This window comes from Columba livia, chromosome 6, assembly GCF_036013475.1.
Source record: "Columba livia isolate bColLiv1 breed racing homer chromosome 6, bColLiv1.pat.W.v2, whole genome shotgun sequence".
In the NCBI taxonomy this organism is placed as follows: Eukaryota; Metazoa; Chordata; class Aves; order Columbiformes; family Columbidae; genus Columba; species Columba livia.
The window spans coordinates 2,636,112-2,662,960 of NC_088607.1; the positions used below are offsets into that span (position 1 = coordinate 2,636,112).

Genomic DNA, 26,849 nt, shown 5'->3' on the forward strand with positions numbered 1-26,849 from the left:
TACTGACCACCCCCTTCTAACCCACCCCAGGTACCATTGGCTTCCTGGCCACAAGGGCCCAGTGCTGGCTCATGGTGACCCTGCTGTCCCCAGGACCCCCAGGTCCCTTTCCCCTACACTGCTCAAATAGTATTTTCTTTTTCAGAGGAAAAACTAATCAGTGACTTATTTAAAACCAGATGGGCATTCTTTGAAATTCAGCAAAATGCAAGAAGTGGCATCATATTTTGCAGCAAAAGGCTGGAAAAGCTTATCTAGGCAGTGGTTGGTCCTGGGGAGGTCCTTGTCACAGATGTCCAACATTTCTCAGTGGTGGGATCACGGACAGGTAGAGACAATCCCACAGTTCAAACAGGATGTTTTACCTGCAGTGCACAGTGATGGGGTGGTTGCCTGTCTGCTGCTGCTGCTTTTGGACGGCTGCGATCAGGTCGATCATCCCTTTGCCTTCCGCAGGAATCCCGATCTCCGGCCACCCGTGGAAGTGGAACTGCCGAACGAGCCTGCTTTGCTTCTCCTGGTTACCCTGTGTGCCGCAAAACACCAGATTGATCCCGTCGTAACTTCAAAATGGAAACACACTCCTAACCTTAAACATTTGTAGCATAGATATTGCACCACTATAGTGGAGGGGCCTGTTTGCAACGTCCATAATATATTGGTCATGCAAACCTGATAGTTCTGTTTCCTAATTCCTCATCCCCTGTGCTGATAATTGAAACCTATAATTTTCCTTTAGATTTGCACAACTGCTTCAACTGGGTGCTACTAAGGATATACTCGGAGGTTATTCATTCTGAGTGCCAATGGTTGAAAGCTTTTATCATGCACAGGCCAAACCCAAAGTGCCACGAAAACAATGCAGTTCATGAAATGTGCTCATCTTCGCGCCTGCTGCTTTGAAACTTGACAATTTTTCGCCTTGTCTTTATGCTTGCTGATTAAAAACACACTAAAAGTTCACGTAGGTATTAATAGCATGCTAATGCAGTTGCCTCTGGGCAGGTTTGGATGAGTAAAGTCTCTTTAACCACCCTGACATTTCTGCTCGCTGCTTCCCATGACTGCATTATAACCGGGTATGGATGCAACGTTAATATTCTGGCAATTTTACTACACATCTTGCGAGCCACACAGAGTCGAAAACACGAGGTCTCTGCCAATGCCAGGTGATTTCAACACGTCCACAAAGGGGACATCTGGTGACTGAGTTTGACAGGAAGACTCTGGACACGGTTTTGTACTGGCAGCATGGGAATAAGGAGTTAAATGAGTTATATTCTAAACTGCAAGTAATTTTTTGGTTGTTTTTCAAAAAGAGCGACGCGAATCAGATCCTAACGAAACGATGCAGTGAGTGAAGAGATGGACGCCCAAAAGATCAAAACCAGGTTTTGAGGAGATGGTGCCCGTAGCAGAGCAACGTAAAGGAAGAGCTGGCAGGCAGAGGCAAGTGCACGTGCTGTGAAGTGCTTCACAGCATTTAAAAATATCTATAAAAGAACATTATGTGTGAGACGGCAGAAAATACAAGAATAACAGCAACAACAAAACACAAACAAAGCCCGCATCCCATTTTGATGAAGGATGTTTAACTGACCAGAGTCTTCATGAGGCTTCAAGCACAAATATTTCATACAAACTTCCTTTCGACTGACCCCACGTCAGATGTTGATTAACCACATTTATCTTTAGATAGAAATTCCAGCTCTTAAGCTACGTAGTCATATTTGTAAATGCCTCCAAATGCAGAAAAAAACAAACAGACAAACTCATGTAATTTAATTACCTGATTGTATGTAACTAGGAAGTCCCTCACACTTATGGCATCTAACAGACTGTCATTCTTGATTTCTACGGTTATCTCTCCGTGAGTTACAGAGCCCTCTGATGGCCAGTACTGGCAGCATTTTTCCTGAAAATTGAGAAGGAATTGTAAATGTTCCTTGAACTTTTTTCCAATTATCTACATTATCATGAATATGAGATATAGGAGGTGACATACAGCATAATAAATGTGCTCCAAATGCTTCGTAATGAAAAGGCTAATAAACAAGAATACCCTAATAAAAACTTTTTATAATATAAACCGCTAAGGTGAAAAGGGCTTAAGAGTCATAGATGTCAAACATTGCTTTAAAGTAAAATAAGCAACTCCTGAAAGCAATGCAATGTTGTTAAAGTGTCCCAAAACCACCCCAAAAAACAATTCACATCATTAAAGCACCCTGGTTGCAGCACTGAACCTTGAATCTTTGCACTGCAGCACCCAGAGCTAGTCAGGACTCCATTAATTAATTAATGATGTACCAGGAGAGGTTCAGAATAAGCCACAGGAGCCAATACTGGCAGAACAGGGAGGGACATTGCCACAAAAGTTTTGTCCAGCTGTTCCCAAATCCCAAACCGCTGCTCCATGTCAGGCATCCCTATACATTGTTTGCTTTTAATATCAACTGGGCCCTTTCACAAACCATAATTTTCCATTGTTTTGGTGGGTTTTCTGCCAATTCAAGCAAAAGCAGCAACATTGGCCCACACCAAATAGCGAAACAAGAGCTCATGTTAGGAAAGGTAAAAAATACCGGATTGCTGGAATTTGTAGACAGCAAATAGTTTACATAATGGAGGAAATGGCCTCAAGTTGTGCAAGGGGACGTTTAGACTGAATATTGGGAAAAAATTCTTTATGGAAGGGGCTGTTGGGCATTGAAACAGGTTGCCCAGGGCAGCGCTGGAGTCACCATCCCTGGAGGGGTTGAAGATGAGGTTCACAGGGACACGGGTTAGTGCCAGCATTGGGTTAACGGTTGGACTCAATCTCAAGGGTCTCTTCCAACCAAAATGATTCTACGATTCTAATATTCATGCTCACATTTTACAGGTGTTCACAGCAACCTGGCGCTGTTCACAGAGCTGGTGGCTGTGCGACACATACCTGCTCCCTCTCCTGAACTTCGGTGAGCATCACGATGGTGTGGCACTTCCACTCCCACACCATGCGCCAGAAATCCTCCACCGTGTGCGGCAGCGGGCCCTGCGTGGCAATGAAATAATCCTTCTGGCGATAGCCCTGCGGAGAAACCCCATGACGTGTCACATTGATGTCGTGACACGGAAATTCAAGAGGGATGGAAGGTGACGGTCGGGGAGGAGGTCACTACTTCAACCGGTCCCGTCAGCCACGCTGCGCACCAACGTGATGGTTCTTGCAAATCCGGTGCCACCAAGCCCAAACAATTCTTGCTCAGTGGCAGAAATGCAGGAAATAAAACAAAACCAAATTCACAGTCTTGTGTTATATTTTATGGCTTTTCACAGTCGTGGCTGAAAGGCTGAAATTCAGCAGTAATAGGTGATCGCAAGGATTTCGCAATGAAATGACTGTAATTCTGTAGCAGAGCCAAGGGCTGCAGCTGTTAACATTTAACTCAATTTTTGAGCTACAGTTCTATTTACCTACTGATGTGAACTTCACAGCTCTGCTAACCACAATCTTCAATAACTAATGAGGTTTTACTGCTTAAGGATATCATTAATTCCAAATTAAAGTAAGACATGGTGGAAGGTGTTGTCCAGGTTCCAAAAGAAGCCAGGAACAAAATCAGGAATTAACGCAATCTGCCCAGGTAAACCTTGATTCCCAAACCCTGCGACAGCCTTTCCTCGTGCTAACCAGGGACTTCTCTTTTTCCTTTCCTCAGAAAAGCACATTTCCATCCTTAACCTGAACACAGATAACGGAACTGTTGGCTGTCAGCTTACAGCTCATTTGCTTCGCTTCCTGTTAGAATTTAATCAAAACCTTAGTTTACAAATCTGACAACAACATGAATGTTTAAAATTACACAACCATTTCATCTCAAATTGAAAACACCAGATAAGAAATGTATTTGGGAAATCTCAAAAGCCAAACAAAAAAGCTCCTGTTCTTCACAAGCAAAGTTGATTGTGTCTCTTTAAAAAGACTTTTCAGCAACGGCAAAACATCTGACTTGCAATTTAAATACATGGAAATTTTTATACATACATCTATGAAGGAAGCATTGATGTAGTCTGTATACTCTTGCCCTCTTTTCATCGACAGAATCACTCTATTAAAATCATCTGGAAAAAGAAAAAGTCTAGTCTTACTATTGCTAACTGCACATTGACTGCTCCACTGTTACATTTGTGAAAGCACAAAACCCACAAAATCTTTAATCTGAAAGCCAAAGAGCGTCTCAAAAATCTCATCCAGGATTTAGTGAGTGTGTGCACTTGTTTTTATGCTGTTTTGTTTTTCCATTCACAGAAGATACGGCCAGTGAAGGCTGAAACTTGTGTTTTCAGGTGCAGCATCACAGTGCTGCTCCAGACCATGCAAGGAATCCCACAGAAAATATGTTGGTTTAAAAGGCGAAACTGCTCAATTGTTTAATTCAGTCCTGAGAAGTATCTGACCGTAACAAATTTTACATTGATAAAGTCAAAACCAATTCATTAAATTGTCTGCAGACACTTTTTGAGGGCACTACATGTTATAAGGAGAGGATGGTGCTGTTTGCATCAAGTGCTCTAGAACTTCAGAGCAGACACATCGGCAAAAAGGGCGGCAAAAAACCTCCTACTCTGAGCAGTGTAACAGGTTTCGAAACCATTTGAACTTTCCAGGCAGAGAAGTTAAAACTTCTTCTCTTTAAGACACACGTAGTAATTATTTGCAGAGCTCCAGTTTCCAAATCTAAGCAGGATCTCAATTCTTGAGTTCCCCCAACCGAGCTGTGCTCTGATATGAGCTGTGTTATCAACACATAGATATCGTGTGTACTCGCGACAGATAATTGTGTAATTATAGCGCTTGTTTCCCTATACAAAAAGTTGATCTTACACGGGATAATCTGGATGACTCGAGCTTTCTTCATGTTTGCGGGGAGATTGCCAGTTCTCATGTTTTCCTTCATTATTCGAACGTTCGTTAACTTCTGTAACAAACACAGAAATGAGGATGAGGACTCAGTGGGACAGGAACGGTTCTCGCTCACCAGATCCCGCACCCGGAGCTTCCGACCTGTCTTTATTGGGTACAAAACAGCAACTGCAGTCAAAGCGAGACTGACTTGTCACAAAAGCCACTTCATTGTACTGTCTCTAAAAATCAATTAAGAATAACAGTCATAATTTTTTCCTGCTGATAACAATCCAAGAATCTGAACATACACCCAAGGCATGTCAGTCAAGTTTAATGACAGGTTTTTAAACCTTTGGGGGTTTTGTTGTTGCTTCTTGGTTTGGGGGTTTTCTTGTTTGGTTGGGGTTTGTGTGTGGTTTTTTATTTGTTTGGGGTTTGGTTGGTTGGTTTTGTTTTGTTTTAAGACACTTTTGGACTGTCTGAACAAGACTTTCAGAAGCACAGAGCACCCATTCCTTTTGCAAAGGTAGAAGTGTCTCAAATTTGACACATGGAAATCTAGTTTCATAAAATTAGCCACTTCGGAAAATGCCTTTTAATAAAACATTCTGCATACCATTTTATCAAATTATTTCATTACTTCTCTCCAGCCTCTATGGAAGCGGCAGCAGCCTGACCAGCACCATCAGCACAAAGGTAACAGCCTTTTCATTTCCACGCTGTTCTCAAATACTGAGAAAACCCTCTTTTACAAACTTCATTCACTTCCTTTATGGCCAAAACATGAACTGAATTCATATGGATATTAATTTAATTCCAATTATTATGATTACAATCCCGTTTGGAGCATTAAAACTCTGGTCTTTAGTCCTGGACGGGGCTTTCCCTGCATCACAACACCCTGATTCTGGAATGAAAAGGTCACACAAGTTTAGGGACTGGTGGGCACCAAATCCCACAACTTGGCTCTGCACGTTTTCAAGCTTCTGCTGGTGAAGAGACCAATATTCCTTATTATTTCTTCAGTTTGTGTTGACGGCATTCCCGGGATACAGAAGACAAACACTGCTCTTGCCCCAACATTTCTTTTTAATATAGTATATATTGCACACCCGCAAGATTGCGCAAGATAACACCATAATAATAATAGGCTACTTCTCAGGTGGGACTTATCAGAAAACAAGCACAGTGGCACAGTTGCATTTCAGCAATTATTTCATATAAATTCAATTTGAATTCAGATTACTTTTACTTTTCAAAATGCAAGTTGATTTTTCAGGTATGCGTTTGCCAGGTGCCAAGTTCCAGGAGCATATCAGTTCCAGTAGCATCTCTAGCAGCAGCAACAAGCTGTTGAAAATAACCCCCCATCCCTGTGAAATCACTTTGCAGCTGCTCTGTAAGACTGTGTTCAATTCACTGGAAATCAGGGGGGTCTCATATACAGCTCTGGGCTCTTTTGGCTCCTGAGCCATCCAAGTGCTTTTCGGAATACACAGAACAACTAAATGCTGCTCTCTGCATTTTCACGCAGCCTTGCTGGTGCAGTGGGCAGCAAAAACAAACCCAGGAACTCTGGAAAAAGTAGAATACTTCATGTTTGCATTCCAGACAGACCAATACTTCCGATTTTTTAACTTGTGGCTACTTATTTTTACATTTTCTTTGCCCAGTGTTTGCTGCCTTTCAAGTATGTTTTTGGTCTAAGTGTTTGCACAGCTAGAAACCCAAAGGCCTTTCGTACTTACTTTAAATTCCTCTTCTAGGCCTATTTTGACGAGGTTGGGCGCCGCGTTGTGTGACGTTTGTAGGTGTTTTTCTAAGGATGACACATCCAGCTCCGTGTCACCGTAGAGGTAGTATTCGAGTAAGGCTTGATAAATGAAGGAGTATTGCATCTGGAACCAACAAAAACCAGTGACAGAAGCACACTGCCAAGAAGGGAAGTGGAACTATTAAAGCTGGCATGGTCATCTATCTCACTTGGTCTATCATTTACTAATTATCACAATATACCTTAAGCTAAAATGGAGTTTTCCTGTTACATCGCTCACATTCTCTAAAATTCCACTCTCTTGTGCTTGTGGAAACCTGGACATGATACCTAAAGATAATGTGCGTTACGGTGGTCTGCACAGCCCTGAAGTTCCTTTACCACCTTCCCCAACCCCATCCTTCTACTGGACATTGTTGATTTTCCAGTTATGCGGGTGTGCAAGAGAATGGGACATACTGAAATGGGACATTTCCACATCAGAGTGGAAATACAGAAGCATATTCTTCCCCGGCCGTGAAAAGTTGTAATTTCAACCAACTAAAGTCCACTTACGTCAGTCTGAACCATCTGCGGACGCTGATTCCGGATCCTTGAAACGAACTCAAAAACGTCCACTTTCTGTTCCGCGTGCATCATGTCGATCATGGCGTCGATCACGACAAACGTGCCCGTGCGACCCACGCCGGCGCTTGGAAACAAAACCAGACACAAAACAGCACAGCTGAGTTCCAGGAAACGCTACGGCAACAGCAGAGGTACAACTTGTGCTGTAACACTGGGCTGCAATACTCTGAACCCCTAAATTCCATCTTTTATTTTAACAATAGCAAAAATAATAAACAAAAAGGTGTGTAAGTTTTTAGTACAAAAAGTCACCTCTTAAGAGGTGACTCACCAGAAATAATGACATCAGAATTACATTAGAAAAGACCTTTGGAAAAAATTCTGCTTGACCAGATATAATAATAATAATAATAATAATAATAATAACAATAACAACAACAATAACAATAATAATAATAAAATTATAATATAAACAAATAATATATAATTATACACTTATATAACAATTATAATTATTATATTATAACCATATAATAGAATAATTATTATAATTTCGACTAAGATGATTTTTCATCTTTTTCTCTTTTCTGCATGGTTGCTGTCACATGCCGGTTAGATAATAGTTACTTGTTACTAATTCTACACTTCCCAACTGCCATCTAAAAAACTTCCCTATATATCTATATATCTATATATCTATATATCTATCTATATATCTATATATCTATATATCTATATATCGATATATCTATATATAGATATATCTATATATCTATATATCTATATATCTATATATCTATATATCTATATATCTATATATCTATATATCTATATATCTATATATCTATGACAGCCACAAGAGGGAGCACGATCACTAGAAATTCCACCACTGCAGCGACTTTGAGCTCTTCCTTCCAGAGGAAAAGGGCATGGCATCCTGTGCTAGGGATTAATAGCTCTCCTTTAACCTCCTGTTAGCTTATTTTGTTCAGCAGCTGCTGTAAAGTCCACAAACACCTTCTGAAACACAACCAAACCCTCTCCCCCCATCCCGGCGTGCCTGAAGATACCGATCGATTTTCAGCCAGGAAGCGTTAGGCTTTAAATAACGCTAGAAAATAAACATTGCATGTATAATATGACTTAGTCCATGTTTACACGCGCTTTTAACAGCAAATGCCACGTGAAACTAAAACCCCCAAGCCCTCTTGTTCCACAGGTCTAGGAGGACGATGGAGATGAGCAGACCCATGGACCTTCACCAAAATTTCACGCAACATCTTCACAGTGAACAACCCGACCAGAGCCTTCTGCCTCCTAATCCCTTTGTGTTCAATCTCCCCTCTACTCTCCCAACCACGTCCCCGTCCAGCGTTCCCACACACCCTCCCCATGGTCCCTCTGTGGCCATTGAACACAGGCCACCACAGCTTCCTCCCCATGGTGACCCCGCGGCCTTTCCGTACTTAAAAGGGGTGATAAGAAAGATGGGGACAGACTTTTGAGCAGGGCCTGTTGCGACAGGACAAGGGGTGATGGGTTTAAACTAGAAGAGGCAAGATTCATGCTAGACATGAGGAAGGAATTGTTGCCCCTGAGGGTGGTGAGAGCCTGGCCCAGGCTGGCCAGAGAGGTGGTGGATGAACCATCCCTGGAGACATCCCAGGCCAGGCTGGACGGGGCTCTGAGCAACCTGAGCTGGTGAAGATGTCCCTGCTCATGGCAGAGGTGGCACTGGGTGACCTTTGAGGGACCCTTCCAACCCAAACCATTCCATGATTTGTTTGTATTTGACCTCTGCCACCGTGAATGAGTCCACCTCGAGTCCTACTGTCCTGACTCCCAGTTTAAAGAGATTTTCCTCTTCCTGACGTGCCCTGGAACCCCCCCTGAGCACAGGGCACTCATCGCCGATTCACGCTTGTCCTTCACAGCTCAGTCCCATGAGTTGTCACCCACCCACCAACCCACAGCTCCTGCCTTTGCCGATACCACCCCATCTTTGGGCCCTCCCTGCACCTCTGCCCCCAGGTTCCTTCACTTTAGATCAGCATTTTACTCAATCCTCATGTTACCTGCTCAAGCTGGTAACTTCACCATTTGCCTTGGAAGTTCCCTGATTTTATCCACCCTCAGCCTCCTGCACATTATCCCTTACTCAGCTATTCCTCAATGTCACTCTCTGCTCCTCAAAAACACATATTTCTAAAAACTTCTGGGAAAAAAAAAAAACCTGTCAGAAATCCCCCTCCTTTTTATCTGCAACTCTTTACTTCCAAATGCTAAATTAGCCTTTTATTAACTTCCAAAGCATTCCAATTGAGCAGTTTCTGCTTGGAATGACTGGGCGATGTTCTTATAAAAAGCTAAAAACAGTGGTTACTCACTATCGATGAGTTTCCCTTTCCTTTTTTCAACAATTCAATAGTGTCATATCCTGAACCGTAACGGAAATTAAGTGTCACCTCTCTCGTTCTCTATTTCTAAAGCAGGCTGAAGTACTACTAACACAAAACAGCATTACTGTGTTCAGCTGGACCATTACATTTAAATCTCTGCATATTTTTTATTAATATATTCTGTATTTTCCTTTATTTTGTCTCTAGTCCTGATGATTAAACAAAGTACAGAATTTCCTGCTGGTGCAAAATAAAGCGCACAGAATCCCAGAATGTCAGGGGTTGGAAGGGACCTGGAAAGCTCACCCAGTGCAATCCCCGCATGGGGCAGGAACACCCAGATGAGGTTACACAGGAAGGTGTCCAGGCGGGTTGGAATGTCTGCACAGAAGGAGACTCCACAACCCCCTGGGCAGCCTGGGCCAGGCTCTGCCACCCTCACCCCCAACAAGTTGCTTCTCCTCTTCCAGTGGAACCTCCTGTGTTCCAGTTTGTACCCATTGCCCCTTGTCCTATCACTGGTTGTCACTGAGAAGAGCCTGGCTCCATCCTCCTGACACTCCCCCTTTCCATATTGATCCCCAGCAATGAGTCCCCCCTCAGTCTCCTCTTGTCCAGCTCCAGAGCCCCAGCTCCCTCAGCCTTTCCTCACACGGGAGATGCTCCACTCCCTTCAGCATCTTGGTGGCTGCGCTGGACTCTCTGCAGCAGTTCCCTGTCCTGCTGGAACTGAGGGGCCACAACTGGACACAATATTCCAGGTGTGGTCTCCCCAGGGCAGAGCAGAGGGGCAGGAGAACCTCTCTGACCTACTGACCACCCCCTTCTAACCCACCCCAGATACCATTGGCCTTCCTGGCCACAAGGGCCCAGTGCTGGCTCATGGTCACCCTGCTGTCCCCAGGACCCCCAAGTGGGTCCACAGAACATCATGGCAAAAGGCTATAAAAATATTGTGGGCTTCTCAGAGGAATGACTGCATGAGACCACTAAAATCTGCTTTTTCTGTTTAATGCTTTTCTTTAAGCCTCTTGTGTATGACACCTGGGAGAGAAGATGAATCCCAGCAAGGCAAGACCTGGATGGAAATGAAGAAAGAAAAATCCTGGCTTGGCTGGGACAAAAACGCTCTTTTTCAATAGTTACACACTTCAAGGACTCTTGGGGAGTATTTCTAGATGTCTGACACAAGAGAAAAAGAAACAAATACATCAGTCTACAACCATTTCCTTAAAAACAAGACCCAGAAAGACAAAGCTGCTATTCTTTTCATTTTAACCTCGCTACAATAAATGCCCCAAACAGACACTTCTTGCCCAGTTGTGAACTTAGAGCTGCTGTAGAGATTGCGATTTTTCTTTTAAAGCTGATTTGGACTTTGTACTTTCATTAACATAAGATAATAACCTTTTTGGCACAAGCAGGATGTTCACGTGTGTGTGACCAAATGAGTGGGAATTTGTTCTGTATTGGCATGTAGAACATTTTTTAAATTGCAGCTTTTAAGTCTCTTAAATGCAAGTCTGTATTCAAAACTTTCTAAGCATTTAACAGATAATTCACAGAGCAAACTGCAAGTTTACTGTGGGAGATGTGGGGGATGAATTCTCAGAGGAGCATTTAGTGGCAAAGGTCACCGATTTGTATTACAAGTCTGTTTTGCTGACAAAGAACATATTTATACCAAACACTGGATATCACTCAGAGACAAACCCAAAACAACACAAAAACTTCTGTTTGAGTATTAAAGTGACAGAAAAGACAGATCTTTGGAAATTGTTTTTATCCGGGGCTCTCAAGAAGCTCAGCATATAATTTATATTTATCTGTGTAAAGGGCAATATGTGAGTGAATATATACATATATACACACATACATAAACACACAAACTCCATAGTCTTTGAACAGAAGATTAACATTTAGCCTTGATATTACACACGTAACTCCAGGGCAAGCTAAGAGAATGGCTTGAAGAACACACACATACCTACAGTGAACCACAATTGGTCCAGCGTGGGCAGGATTCAATGTTTTGACTTTTTTCAGGAATTTCAGCATCCCAATAGGCGTGAAAGGCACCCCGAAATCAGGCCAGCTGGTAAAGTGAAGCTGCGTAACGAGCCTCGGAGCTTTACAACCATCATGAAGCTGCAGGGAATACAGACTCCAGGTTTGACATTTCATTTTTCATGCAAAGATTCATAAACAAACTGCTGTGATTATTTATGACTAATTCCTGCAACACTTAGAGCCTGACTCAAGGTTTAGAAGTTTACAGTGTACGTAAAATATAAACACAGGGTAAAATTACCATAGATTATTGAAATGCACCTTTGCAGGGAAAACTGGAATAATCCCAGGATGGGACTGCGAAGAGTGAGACTCACAATTTATGCTAATAACAGACCAAATCTTAGGCCTTTTTTGACTTATAAAATGCTGACAACACGTCTTTTAGCAGATGAGCTTCTCAAAATCCAGTCTAACCGTTCAGGATCTGCATGGTTATGAGATGCCAAATGCCACATCAGTATGAGAGATGAAAGAAGGGCTGCACCTCTGATGGCCACCTACCAACAGGTTCACCATCTGACCTGCGCTTCAGGAATAAGAGAGAAGATACCACAGGAGCAACGACAGCAGAGCTCAGCATTGTTTCACCTGCCTTCACTAACCACAATCTCTGCCTAGGGTTAGAAAGCCTATCTGTCTCACAAGCTTTCGGTCTGTTTTAGCCGAGGGCGAGACCATTTCTTTCGACCTGGAGAAAGCCAGTTGGTTTTTTAAGGTGGCTTTGTCTCCATCAGTGATAACCAAATCCTACAAACACGTACTCAGCAGAGATCAACAACTGAAAGGCAGTTGGGTCCATTCATAAACTTTCCAGCCCTTCAGCTTATGCACAGAACGTACATGTCTGTACTGTTCCTCCTTCCCATTCTGCTTTCTGAGCATTTTCATCGGCGATGTCTTATTAGCAATGACTAGTCAGACCAAAGGGATCTCCACGCTCCATCAGCAGACACTGCTCCACAGATCAGAATCTGTAACCAGTGCTGAGTAAATCCACACGTGTTTTGAAGGGTTCTGAGCTCTCCATGGAGCTCTACACACTATACATGGTTTGTCACCCCTCACCAGCCCATATTGTCTTCAGTCTTCAATTTGAATTAGACGGTCATTGCACTGCAAACACAGCAGCCCTCCCTTTCGGGGGTGAGGATCTCTAGCAACTTGTTCCCAGACAAGGCTACACACTGTGGACAAGAGCAAAGCCATCCGCACCATCTCTCTTTGTGACCTAAAGCTTACTCTTGAGCTAGAGACCAGGGATACAGCAGAAATCTGGCTGTAATGCTGGCTGACATTGGCCAACTAATACCTACAGACCACTCTAAATACTCAAATTCACTAATTTCTTTATGCAATTTGTCCCAAAAAAGGTCAAGACACCGCTGCTGTGCTCCCTCCCCTGACAGCCGCGGGATGGACTTTCTGTGGCCCTGGCTACAGACATGAAGAAAACCAAGAAGAACCTCTTGCAATCCATCAAACCGCATCCAACGCCACACGTGCTGACCTGCAGAGTCTGCTCCCCTACCACACCTTTCTTGATCTGCAAATACATTTAGCCAATATCCTGCATTTCTCTGAAGCAAATACTTGAGATTGTAACAATCTGCTTTAAAAATTAAAACGAAGACCCAGCAAGAGCGCCGTTGTTACTCACGGACTGGACGCAGAACTTGCGGATGGTGTAGTCCACCAGAACTATGCAATCCTCCACGGACACGCGGATATTTCCGTAGGTCCAGCACCCTTGGTCAGGCCAATACTGGTAACATTTTTCCTGCACAAACATACAGTGTGTTTTATACCACTCAATCTGCTTTCCTTGTGGGTCACTCCTGAAACAATGAGGTTATTTGAAAACAGCGTGCATACATATGCATGTGAGTACGCAGAGTTTGTCATCTGGGAAAACACAACTTTAACATTTTACAAGTACTGTTGATGCTTAAATTTATGCAGAGAAGGTGAGAATAGTTTTGAAGCTGTTTTTTATCCTAGCCAGAATTAAACAGCTTTTATTAAATGGATTTTTTGTTAGGAGGTGCATAAGTGTGTGGACTGTCATATCTTGACTATTTTTCAGCTTTAGGTGTAGGGAAACAAGATGCATATCGTGGGCACAGATTTTTTGAGAAGTTTATGTATTTCAAATAAGGATGCAGGTTGCTCTGTTTGCCAAGCCCAGCAGAAAAGAAAATAATGAAAAAGCATCTTTTATGTTTCCGATGGTACATTTGCTTAATATTTTAACTGAGCTTCCCAAGTCTGTGAAGCAGGAATGAAGTTAAACGTTTCACGCTTCTCATGTGCATCTCAGCATCCTGCCAGGACCCGCAGAAAGTCTCACACAACCGGAGGAGTGAGACACGTACAAGGAGGAATGGGGGACAGTAAGGAAAAGCAGCAACGTCATGAGAAAAAGTGGGTTTTAATTTTGAATTTTGAAACCTAACTCTCAAAAAGACAAATCAAGACTTCATCTTCAATTCTAACCAACCCACCCACAAGCGCAGCCTTAAACTGCAAAAATAATACCAAGTCTACACAGGACAAAATTAGCTATCGGAGTTTCTTCCTTGAGATCTACACGTAGAAATTTGTATTTTGGAAATTAAAACGGCACTAATGAGCAGAAACGCAGCTGTGCTGATGGGGCTGGAGAAGGAAGTGGTCAAAACACAACTGGCCGGACATGGCAGCTGCTTTGGGAACGCACTGCACCCTGCGAGCTCTTACCTCTTTTCTTTCTTTCAGGTTGGTTAACATGACGATAATGGCCGATTTCTGCTCCCATATCATCCTCCAGAAATCGTTCACTGTTTCTTGCTTCGGTCCTGCAGACAGAGCACAGGGCGGGTGATGGAGACCAGCCCATCAAGGGCCGCACAAACACTCTCTGCCCATCCAGATCCACAGACTGCTCAGTTTTGGAATATACCACATATTTCTTAAATAAAATCATACTTTCTTTTACACAGCCGTACGCATTCGGAACTACACATCCAGCAGATACCTCCTTTCTTGAAATATTATTATTGCTCTTTTAAGCGGGCTATGGCAAGAGCATTGTTGAGGATTTCTATTTAATTTCTGCATAAGAATCACTTAGTCTGTATTATCAGAAGACATTTTTCAAACCACCAGTAAGCAGATGAAGCAAAAAAGAGCAGCAAAGTGGGAATGGAAGGGGAACGTGAAGCTCTTTGCTCAGAGCAGTATCTGCGGGTCTAAAGGCAGTGGGTTACCTCAGGCTCGCTTTATTTTAACTGTAACCTCTAAACCCCATCTCACATTTGGCCACCACCTGCAGCCGAAAATAACCTTTAAAACGCGTCGAAAATTAAATACTTTCGGTCATAAAATGTACAGAATAGAGAAATGAGAATAAATTACCTTGTGCTGCTATGAATTTATTCTTTTCTTTATAGCCCTGCAGAAATAAATAAAGCAGTTTGAAGACGAAATGCCAACATATGCCAGCAGAAAAAATACTTGTTTAATTCACAAAGTTTGCAGTTTAGCCAACAGCGGACAACTGGCAACTTACATCTATATATGATGCATTAACGTAGTCTGAAGATGAGACTCCATCGATTTGGGTCAAAATCACTCTGGAATGATCATCTGGAAGAAAACACATTACAAGCACGTTTGCATGTGAATCGACATGAAATCTGTTATTTCCTTGCAAGCAGGAGGCCAGGCTGAGCACACGCTTCCCAAAGAACTAACCCGAGACACTAAAATATCCATTTGGCACGGGGTAATTTGTTATAACTCAGCCAGGGCTAAAGCTTTACAGTGCAGCATCTGAGAAATGCTACAGACAAGATGACGATCAATGCTAGATCAGGCCACAGCAAAACAGGTTTTGCACAAACATATATATATGAAGAGTATTTGTGCCCAGTGAAATCATGTTATTGAATATTTTCAGTAAATGAACACTATTACCAGCATGCTCAGTGCCAGTCAATTGTTTGATTTAATAGAAAAGGTAATGTCTTACACGGCAGGATGTTAGGATATCTGTTTTTCTCTCTGTTTTCTTCCTTATTTGCCATTTCAAATGTTCCCTGCACATATCCAGGTGTTAATGACTAAAAAACAACGAAAAAAGATACAAAAGTCAATGTGTTAGAAAACAGTTAACTCTTGACTGCACATCTGCATTTATACATACCGCCTTGCATCCAACAAAATTAAACGTCATTTTATTCTTGCAATAACTTTAATCGCTCTAAAACAGGAAACCACGTCCTGGCACATTTCACTACAGAAAACAAGTTCAGCAGATTTGGAAAAATAAGTGATTTTTCCAGCAGAGATGGTGGTTATTGAGAAAATGGTTAATGCCAGAGCTGCTGCTTTAAGCTGCCATCTGCCGCGGTGATTCACGGCGCCTGACCCAGCGCACCCTCCGCTCCTCCAACAGCTACTTTTAGCAGTAACAGTTGGTTCAATAACATAAATAGAGTTTGATTGTTAATAGCTCAACCGCTAAGAACATTAAATATCAAACATCTCGCCGAGATCCCCACGTGAGGGCCCAACGCTGGCGGAAAGGGAGGAAGGAAAACAAATACATCCCCGTTCTTTTATGCTGAATGAGTACAAGTCAAACTCTGCTTGTAATCAGAGAGATCTAAGACTGCGGATAAATTTAGTCAAGCTTAAGGAAAAAAAAAGCATTCTTGCAGAGCAATCAAATGCAAGGAAGAAATAAAGAGGAAGAGGGTGACGATGAAAACAAGGAGGTGCCTGAGGTGGTACCGCCACACAGAAGGGTGAATGGGTGCTGGGGAGGCCAAACCTTGAATCCTGCGGTCAGTTTGGCCCCTTAGGATAAGAATGCCCTTGAGGTGCTGGAGCGAGTGGAGAGAAGGGAATGGAGCTGGTGAGGGGCTGGAGCACAAGTGTGATGGGGCTGAGGGACCTGGGGGTTCAGCTGGAGAACAGGAGCTGAGGGGAGACCTTCTGGTCTCTGAACTGCCTGAAAGGAGCTTGGAGCCAGGGGGGTCGGGCTCTGCTCCCCAGGAACAAGCGCCAGGAGCAGAGGAAACGGCCTCAAGTTGCGCCAGGGGAGGTTGAGGTTGGATGTGGGAACAATTTCTTCCCCAAAGGGCTGTGGGGCATTGGAACAGGCTGCCCAGGGCAGTGCTGGAGTCACCGTCCCTGCAGGGGTTTAAAACACGACTAGATGAGGTTCTCAGGGACATGGGTCAGTGCCAGCATTGATTTCTAAAGGTGATGTGATGTGATGAAGAGCTACAAGGAGATAACCAATCACGCCACTGTCTGCAAGAGTCAATTCACTTTTTTGTTGTTAGTATTTGCTGTTTATACTATTACAGTGTTCCAGGGACATAGCACCTTCTTTAGCATGTATTTGATATCTCAATACAAAGTTCTTGGACTTTGTTGTCATCTGTAAATTTTGCATGCATTTTATGGCAATGTTATTCATAGAAGTATCAATTGAGGTATTCCCCATCCTTCAGTGAATTCCATAGCTATGTCCACAAATTTTACACTTCTTATAACAATCTTATCCCCCACTGAACTATTTCACTTCCCTCATATAAAAACGTCTGTTTTACAGAAGTCCAAAGAGATTAGATCTATTGCACTTCTGTGGCACAAAAAAAAAAACCCAAAACATAAAACAACAACAACAAAATCCAAAACCAAACTAAGCCACCACCACTTGCAAACCCCAACCAACCCAACCCCAACCAACCCAACCAACACAACCCCCCAACCCAACCCCAACCAACACAACCCCCCAAACCCAACCCCAGCCAACACAACCCCCCAACCCAACCCCAGCCAACACAATCCCAACGCCAACAAAAGAAGAACCACCAACAAAAAAAAGCACCAAACAAGATCAAGCTAATAAGTCAATAACTGGACTCGATGATCTTGAGGGTCTCTTCCAACCCCAGTGGCTCTGTGATGCTATAAGACACGGCACAAGGCTCCTGCCCTGTGCTTTGAGCTGCCCCCACACTGCAAACAGCGTAAAGGAGAACTGAGTTTCATCGAGTTTCTCGTACCAAACTCCTAAAAACCAGCGTTAGCGCGTTGGACTTCACCGAGGTAAAATCCCAGAGGTTTGGGAACACACAACCACCTTCTCCCACCTCCCACCCACAGTCTGAATCACACAGGGGATGGGGAAAAAAAGGAAAAGGGCCTTTGCTTAAAGCAACACTCCCTGTTTGCCTGGCAGAGAGCTGGGCTCTGAATTTCCCCTTAAAAGCAGCAATCTGTGTTGTCAGGGTGACACAGGATAAACGGGGGGTGCGGGCACAACTTCTCCACCACCACTGCAGAAACAGCAACGTGCATTTGTGGGTTTGGCGGTGGGTTTTTTCTTTTTATAACACTTAAACTTGTGAATATAAGTAAAAGAAAGGAGAGAAAATGTTTAAAAAGCTGCAAAAGAAAGCTGCTTTTAGCAAAGTGCTTAATTCCTCATTTGAATGAAGCCCGTGTTTTTGCTAATTAAAATACATTTACAGTTTAGAAAACACAGAAACTTCATTTACGTCTTGCATAAAGAGAAATAATTAGCACTTCAAACTCGATTCCTTCAAACGTCAAAAGTCAGACAGCAAATTCCCAACAAATAGTCACGTAAGTTCTGCATCTTCACATAAAAAAAATGCACTAAGAGTAATTATCTCTGGGGAAACAATCTCTCCATTCCCCGCTCCTTCCTCCTGAGATCTCCCTAGAAACCTTCTCGTGGATTTTGATCTCGTTTTGCTGCTTTCCCCCCTTTGCAGAGGGCAGGATGTGATTCACCCAGGACGCCTCATCACATCCTCTCCACCACCCCACGGATCACGAGGAGCTGATGAGTCTTGGTGGCACCGGCTCCCACTTTGCAGGAATCCTAAAACTCCTCTGAAGCTTCTAAAGGGGATGATCTACCCCAGCGTTTGCCCATTTGCTCCTTTCTGTTTTCTCACTGAGCCACAGAAACCTCTTAATTAAGCCAAAATTAAAATTTCAAACGCAAATTCTTACAGGAAGCTTTTCAGACGTTAATCTGAAAATCAAGGCAATAAGCTAGCCATCACAAACTTCAAACATCCAGCTTATCGCGTGTTACGCTTGATAAATAGAAGTAGGACTTATCTGAAGGGACCATACAGAAAGGAATGGTTTTTTATTGTTTTTTATTGCTTTTTTCCTGTGAAGAAAGAACACAGTCTTCCTAGTGCCATATGTTCACAAAGGAATCAAATCATAAAAAATGAAGCCACTAAGGGTGGAAGGAGCCTCTGCTATATTGTTTAAGTGCAAGGTCCTTCTTAAGGGTAATTTAGGCTTTACAGCTAAAATCAAAAGTATTGAAGAGCCCCATTAGGCACATAAATCTAAGAGAACTCTCTTCCAAAAATCCTTCCTATCCACTGCGTGTCTTCAACCACCAGCACTTGCTGGTTTTCTTTTCACCAGAAAAATCGCTTAGGACCGCGTGTCTTTGGCTGGTGCCACCGCTGTCTCACAGCGCTACCGAAATGGCGTTTTTGGCCTAAATCTGTTTCAAATTCGCGTTCCTGGAGATGCCTGATGTGTTAGACCAGGCTGTGTGGAGCACAAACCATCACCCTCCATCACTGCTCATTTACGGGGAGCGGACCCCAGTTTTCAGACTCAGCGCTTGTGTGCAGACAGAAACCCGCAGGCTCACAGCACGGCGCAGAAAATGATCCAAGCAAAGCAGGTTTTATAAATAAAAATAGATGGCTTGTTTCACCCTTAACTGCAGAACAAATTAATCAGGGGAGTCAAAATTCACAAGCGCACATCTTGTCAAATTTATTTTCACATTCATTCTGTCGACTTCGATAAATATCTCCACAACGCTCCCTCTCTGATAAGGCAAAGAAATTATGTGTTTTAAATACATCGTCAAACAAATCGCAGATATAAATATGCTACCAATTAAGAAGGTAACTTAGACTGTCTAATCAATGCGTGCATGGGCTTTGACAACTCTGTATTTGCCATTTAAGCTACTGCTCTGTGCAACCTGCTTCTGCTGGGAAGTGAGAAGAAATAGTAGAAGTATGGAAGAGGCCCCAAAATGCAGACGTGCGAGAGCAGAGTCACCGTGCTGCATTTCTCCATAGAAACCAGCTCTGCAGCAACTCGCCATAGACTCCACTTCAGACTCATCTACGTGACCACAAGCAACTGAAGCTCGGCTTAAGCGCAGAAAAGAAAACCTCCTTTCTGACCAAGGCAACACTTAAAAGAAAAGCCCTTAAAGTTGAGATGCTTCATAGAAACGTATGTGCTAGGGCACAGGGTGCTGCAAATCGGGAAGTGACAGGATGACATCAGAGAGTGAAAAGGTCAATTACCAAAGCAAAAAATAAAGTCAAACCTCACTAGGGCAATGTTATAGGCCACACTGTATTTTCTCCTTTAAGTATTTCCCATAGAGGTGAGATGCTCTGACTCCTCAAAACCCCTCCACCACCACCAAGAAAATCAATGCTAGAAAGACTACTATTCAATTATCCTCTCCTCCGGCTTTCAGGTAAACCCTAAAAACTCTCTTTAAATGCTTGCAAGTGCCATAGAGTTTATATATTACAGATATTACACCATATCATAATGCAGATATTACACCATATCATAATGCAGCTAACTTTTTGGATTTTGTCCCCATAAAGGGTTACGACACATGACAGACACATACAAACAGCACCAGCACTCACACAAGTCCTGCAGCTCCGCGATACCAGCATCACACATCAAATGCTTTTAAAAGCATTGTTAATATTTGCAGGTGTTTGGATTTGCTCCCCCGCTTTTCCACATGTGAGGACTTACATTAAACTCCTCACGGAAGAGTTTTCCTTCATCTGCTGATCGCATCCGTATTTCCTCTTCAAGGTTTTCCACGGGAATAGGGAAATATTTCTTTGGGCCCGAGGGAGACCTACCGAGCAGCATCACCCGTTGCTGTTCTGTCAGCACAAGGAAAGTACGTGTTAAACGCATGACCAGAACAACAAATAACAAGCTATTTCCAACTACAAATTAATTTTTATGCTGGAAGATGCCAAAACATACTTCTCACATGAGACTTAAATTGATGACTAAACGGACTAAAAATAAAAAACCAAAACCACAGGCCAAGGAGTTGCTTTGAGAACAAAATAAATTCATGGAGAACCACTATTGGTAAAATTAATGGTTTCTGTGTTCACACTGGATTCAAATGTGACCGAGTTTTATTTAGAAAAGGAGAAGGTTCCTTCTGCTGATGATGAGCAGACCAACCCAGAGCTGGGACTGCAGGGACAGGCTTTAGTATCTATCACCATGCTACTGGATTATTTCACTTGACAAGGGGAAATAATAATAATAATAATAAAATATCTTTTACTTAGCAGACACCAGAAACTCTGCACTGAGATGAGCTGCTGATCTCAGGTTGCACCAGATCACACCAGCATCAGCCCAGCCCCACTTGGTACAGGGATTCCTACGGGCCCTCTTGCCACCCAAGCATCGGCTCATGTAGGGACATAAATCATGGAATCACAGAATGGTTTGGGTTGGAAAGGACCTTTAAAGCTCCCCCAGTGCCCCCCCTGCCATGAGCAGGGACATCTTCACCAGCTCAGGTTGCTCAGAGCCCCGTCCAGCCTGGCCTGGGATGTCTCCAGGGATGGTTCATCCACCACCTCTCTGGCCAACCTGCCCCAGGAGACCTTCACATCTCCTCAAGAACTCAACTGATCACTTGGAAATTCAAAAGAGCACCTCCAAGGGCTACCTGGCATGGCTGGAAGAAGTGGAGGGATTAAACCTGCTGCTCAGTAAAGACAAGTTTTATTTCCAACCGAAGGCAAACAGAAAGGCAGCCCACTTCACACAGATAACGACAGGGTGATTTTCCACTTGCAAACTAAAACTCGCTGGTAGCTGCATTAACCATTTCTCACCCCGGGGCAGCACCCAGCATGGGGGCACGACGGGGTTCCCCAAACCACACTCACCCTTGGGGTTCCTGCGCCCAACGCCGACCTGACAGGAAGCCGACGGGTACATTTAGAGGTTTGACTTTCTCCATGACTGCCCCCGGGTTTGTTAACCTACTCTTCCGTTCCTCCACAGCCACGTGGAACCCACACAAAGATGTAATTCTGTTTATCGTTAAGCTTTTTCTCTTTGTTATGGCCAAAATAATTTATAAGCAAGAAACGGAGCGATCTTCCACATTTGGTAGGTTTGAACTGAGCCCCACAGAGCAGCCACCCGAAGGGCTCCCCACTATCAGACAGAAACTGAACACGCTGAAAAAGCCAGTAGAAAACATTTCCAACTACTGAGAGTGTTTCACTTTAGTGCCACTGGCATAAAATACTGTCCTATCTCATCCCCATCCTTCTTTCTCTTTACCTTCAGGAACCAGTCCCTAATTTCACAAAGAGTTAACAACCATTTTTTCCCCTTTTAAGAAGAAATATTGCAATCCTTTCTCTGAATACAAAGATCACAGTGCCAGAAACCTGGATCTCAGCTGGCATCCTAATAAAATACATACCTATAAAGAGCATGAGAAACATTTACAAAGAAACATTTGCTGTATCACAACTGAAAGTGAAAATTACTTTAAACGGACAACTGGAAGACACATATTTAAATATGGACCTATAAAAAAATTCTCTTCAATTCAGTAACATATACATAAATAGCAAACAAAACTGAGTAATTGAATTCTTACTTAGCAAATAAGTGTGTGTGTGTACACCAACAAGCGAGAAGGAAAACAAATCTCCCCGTACCTTGTTCTTCTAAGATCCCATTTGGCATCTTTTTGTCCCCAGAGTTCACAACAGCTTTCCTATGTCTTCTGAACCTGGAATACACACACACCACGTTACTCCGAGCAAATACGCTGCCAAGTCACAAGCATTTTCCCAAACCAGCCTTTACCAACCATGTAATTCTGGAGAAACTCTTTCTGTTCATCTTCACGGCGAGATCCAGCACCGCCGCGGCCCCCTCCTCCACGCTGTGATGGAGGCTCCTGCCTCACCATAAATACGCGTTTTCATTTCCTTCTTAGATCATATCGAAACAAGACTGAGCTAGTTCTGCCTGCAGAGCTCCACACAGACCTACCTGAAAAAATAGCCAGCCAACAGAATGAAAATGATGAAGACCAGGAGCAGAATCAGCATGGAAGTCAATAGATCCTTGTGCAAACTGTTCTCCTCTGTAGAGTCTGCGGGTTGAACACAGCCAAGGTGAAACATTACAAACACGGATCGCCTGATCTGCTACAGAAACTGTGCTTGCTCTATCGAACACTTGTGGTTCTGTGCAATAATCTGCTTGTATTTACTAACAGCATCACAAATTATTTAATATGTGCAAAGCTGAAATGGAAATATCTACTTTTTAACATTTTTCTTCCGCCCTCATTCCAAAAGCACAACCAAGCCTCCTGCTGAGAATATCAAGGATATTTTTTGGAATGACTGGTTAAGCAAAGAATTCACTTGTTGTTAGGGTCAGTTTAAAGTGTACAAGGTATTAAGCTAAATTTGAAGTCCATTTCAACAGGTTTGCTGCAGTACTTAGATGCATCACACAGAATTCACCCAAGACTGCCACCCTTCGTGCAGCTTTTATTGACTCCAGAGATTCCACATGTTTTAAAGGCATCTCATTCCATGGTCCAGAATGCTGCTGCAGCTGACCGAGGCTGTAAAGCACAATCAGTGCAAACTGCAGCGCATTCTATGGCTTATGTAAGATATGTATTACATTTATATATAAATATATAGGAGTAGGAATGATAAGACTTTTAACAAATACTCAGAATGGAGACTACAAAAAACTCCTAAAAATTTGGTTTATCTAGTGCAAATTGTAAGTCTCACCCTTCTGATAATAGCGGTTTTATGTATGTGATTCTACATCTGTTTCATTATGCTTCTGTAAGCTTTTAATTCTACTGAACAATTCAACACATAGCACACTAAAATCAGTAAAAACCCAACACGTTTTATTTAACTAAGCAAAACCTTCAGCCTTGTGCAAAATATAACCTTGCTACATGCCCCACTTTTCAAGTAGGTGAATAAATCCAGGTTGGTGTAACAGCAGTGGTGAAGATCTCACTAAGTGGGAAGGATGAGGCCTGCACACCTGGAATTTCTTGCTCAGGACACAGAAAGAGGTTGATTTTTCCTCAATCACAACCAAAGGAGCCACCCGAGGCAGCATCCCATGCTTGGGGCATCCACTGGGATGGTCCAAACCTCCCAGTTTCTCCATCGTCACACCAGCCTTCCTCAGCCTCTTTCATTTGCACCATTTAGAAACCTTACCAATGTACATTCTTCCAAAATTAGGCCAGTTTTTGTTGCTGATGATATGTTGGTTTGTGTTTTGCTGTTTTTTTTTTCTTTTAAAACTATATTCACACACTTTTAACAAGTTCTTCACTATGGCGGACTTGGAGAACTGCAGCAGTGATTTTCTCCTAACACCTCTTGCATTCACACTTCCCTAAACTCTTTCTTTTCGCTTACTTGCAGCAAAAGCTTTTTGACAAGACCTTGCTGCAAGGCTCGACATTAAAATATCGTGAAAGTGCAAGATTACATAAGTATATAAGAATACATAGCACCTGCAATATTATAGAAAAGAGCTCATATGGATAAACCAACTGCCCGGACTTGATCTCTGCAAACCCATTTGTTTGTATCTTGTGAGCAGCTGGAAACTCTCTGGATGCGCAAACAGAGTATTAGTGGACAGAAAAACTTCTTTTAGAGGCACAGATGCACTAGAGTATAGAAGGAAAGAAGGTATCTCAAGTCAACATAACAGCATAAAGAAAGGAAAGGCAATAAAATGCATTAAACTTGACATATAAGTGGTATATAAAGATAAGTGACAGGCACGACAAAACCACAATCAGAAACCATCACTTGTCAGGGTTTCAGAAAATCATTATTGGAAGGAGTGTCTGGATTAATGTGCCTCACCAGAAACAGTTTAACAATTTCTGTGTGGTATTTAGCAATATTGCACTCTGTATAGAAACCAAGAGCTGACAAAGAAACAAACAATATCTATTTTTGCCCCTCACAGACAAAAAGGAACCACTTCGGCCCACTTCTGAAGTTTAGAAATTTCAGACTCAACATCTCAGAACCCTTCAGGATTTAGGGGTTTTGTGTTAGTTCTCATAATTGTCTCTATGTCAAGACCCATGACACAAGGAGGGTGTGAAACAACAAGTTTGAGCCACGAGGGAGTTAAACTTTCCCCCGGTTCACTACACAATATAAAATCCTCTGTCTCATCCATTCAGAGGAGCTGATGTACCCCACAGAACGCAATTGGGAGGTCTTTGGAAAAATGGTTCCCAGACAACCACAGAAAGCCTCAGTCCAACCCAGGAGAATCAGAATCATTTTGGCTGGAAGAGACCCTCAAGACCATCAACTCCAACTGTTTCCATTGCTTTAGGTAAGGACAGAGAACCCCTACAATGACCGGTGCAATTCTCTGCACCAAGATCCCACCCCTCCTCCTGCCGTTTCACAAGGAAATGAGGTTAAAACCCACAAACAGTCCCTTCTTCCTTGTACATGGGCACATCTGTTTTTTGAGCCTTGCAGTGGCACACAAATGGCTTCACCTCTGCAGAGCTTGCACGTTAGGCACAGTGTGCTTTTAAACAGCGGTATTTATTATCTGTCTTCCATCTCTGCATTGATAATTTTATCAACGTAGCCCAAAAATTGTAAGCTAAAGTTATGACGGGGCTGAGGTCATTGTAGACTCAGAACCTGAAAGATCTTTGGCCGACACAACTGCCTACATATTGAGCGGGATTTTAAGGGGAGACTGAAACGAACGTGAAATATATTTTTAATCAGTGCTGCTTCAAAAATAGACATCTGAAACACAGGAGTGAATGCATGCAGAAGAGGCAGATGTCCTCTAAAGCCGATCTCCAACAACCACCAGGGAAGAATTTCCACTGCTGCAGAGAGCGCCTGTGGTCTAAAACCACCGGCCTTTCCGTTCGCAGCCACACGAACAAGATCATACCGAGGGTATTTTTTTTAGAAGTACAATGAAATCATGACTTCTGTCTTGACAACAGAGGAGGATGATCCCCAGGAGGATGGTGGCAACCCCTCGTGCTTCCCCTGCTGCCCACCCAGGTTGACTCATGGGTTCTTCCCGGCTCCATTCCCTGTGTCACCGGCATAGCCACCCAAATGGCTCTTTCTGGAAATATCTCACCATTTCCTTCGGGGTTAAGATGTTCCCACTTTCCGTATGTGTCAACAACAAAACCACCCACAAGAAAAAAGGGGAACCGACAGTGGCGTACGCACATCAGTAACCATCCTGTGCTTCACCATGCCTTGGCTATGGAGAGGACACAGACACACAGCGGACAACCAGGAGATGGGTTTGGTACATTATGAAAACCAAACCCAAATTAAAAATAACTAACTAAATAAAGGAATGGCAAAGGAAAAGTACAGGTAGGGAAGACAAACCAATGTCCACAGCCTGCAGTAGGCAAGAAGGCAAGGAGAAACTGCAAGAATTGTGCCCGCGTTTGCCATCCCAGAGGCAAAGGCCAAACAGCCAGACCATAAAAAATATAGAACAGTTTGGGTTGGAAGGGAACTTTAGAGATCATCTAGTCCAATCCCCAATCCAAACCCACCCCCTTTCTGAAGGTCTGCTTTCCAAACTAGTTCTTGAAACTGAGTATTCAGCAGCAAAGCATCCCTTCGGCTTTTAAACACTAAGGAAAACATGCCAGCCTCCTGCTTCAACACTCAGTGTTCGGATGGTGCCCCATTTTCTACACGGAAGCAGCACCATGAGTCTAGAGTGAATGTCCCCATCTCTGGGTCCCATTCTGGCTATTGCACAGCAAAACTTCATTCTTTCTATACATCGCTTCAGTTATCTTCAAAGACACCTGCTAACTCCTTGGAAGTTTAAACCACCCATAAATTGGGCATCAAGAGCTGCACCATTTGCTGCCTTTCAATACCCCACTTGTCCGACAAATTCATTACCTTTGCATCGTAATTCACCATATTGAAAATAAATT

The 26,849-nt window shown here is 43.0% G+C and overlaps 1 protein-coding gene across 4 annotated transcripts in view; it reads right to left on the bottom strand.

The window, feature by feature from the left end:
* The window catches only part of PTPRE (protein tyrosine phosphatase receptor type E), a 98,628-nt gene that overhangs the window by 7,682 nt on the left and 64,097 nt on the right, over positions 1 to 26,849 (bottom strand). For 3 of the 4 annotated variants that reach the window (XM_065066724.1, XM_065066725.1, XM_065066723.1), the window contains exons 3-18: positions 22,868 to 22,970; positions 22,528 to 22,601; positions 20,564 to 20,700; positions 15,714 to 15,804; positions 15,252 to 15,328; positions 15,098 to 15,134; positions 14,441 to 14,538; positions 13,362 to 13,481; positions 11,619 to 11,779; positions 7,221 to 7,356; positions 6,640 to 6,789; positions 4,871 to 4,964; positions 4,031 to 4,107; positions 2,939 to 3,073; positions 1,790 to 1,915; positions 366 to 526 (exon numbers count right to left, since the gene is read on the bottom strand). In XM_065066724.1, coding sequence (XP_064922796.1) covers positions 366 to 526; positions 1,790 to 1,915; positions 2,939 to 3,073; positions 4,031 to 4,107; positions 4,871 to 4,964; positions 6,640 to 6,789; positions 7,221 to 7,356; positions 11,619 to 11,779; positions 13,362 to 13,481; positions 14,441 to 14,538; positions 15,098 to 15,134; positions 15,252 to 15,328; positions 15,714 to 15,804; positions 20,564 to 20,700; positions 22,528 to 22,601; positions 22,868 to 22,970 — 1,777 coding nt within the window. Of the gene's footprint in view, positions 1 to 365; positions 527 to 1,789; positions 1,916 to 2,938; positions 3,074 to 4,030; positions 4,108 to 4,870; positions 4,965 to 6,639; positions 6,790 to 7,220; positions 7,357 to 11,618; positions 11,780 to 13,361; positions 13,482 to 14,440; positions 14,539 to 15,097; positions 15,135 to 15,251; positions 15,329 to 15,713; positions 15,805 to 20,563; positions 20,701 to 22,527; positions 22,602 to 22,682; positions 22,971 to 26,849 lie in introns of all 4 variants that reach the window. The other variant, XM_065066726.1, reaches the window with a different exon arrangement.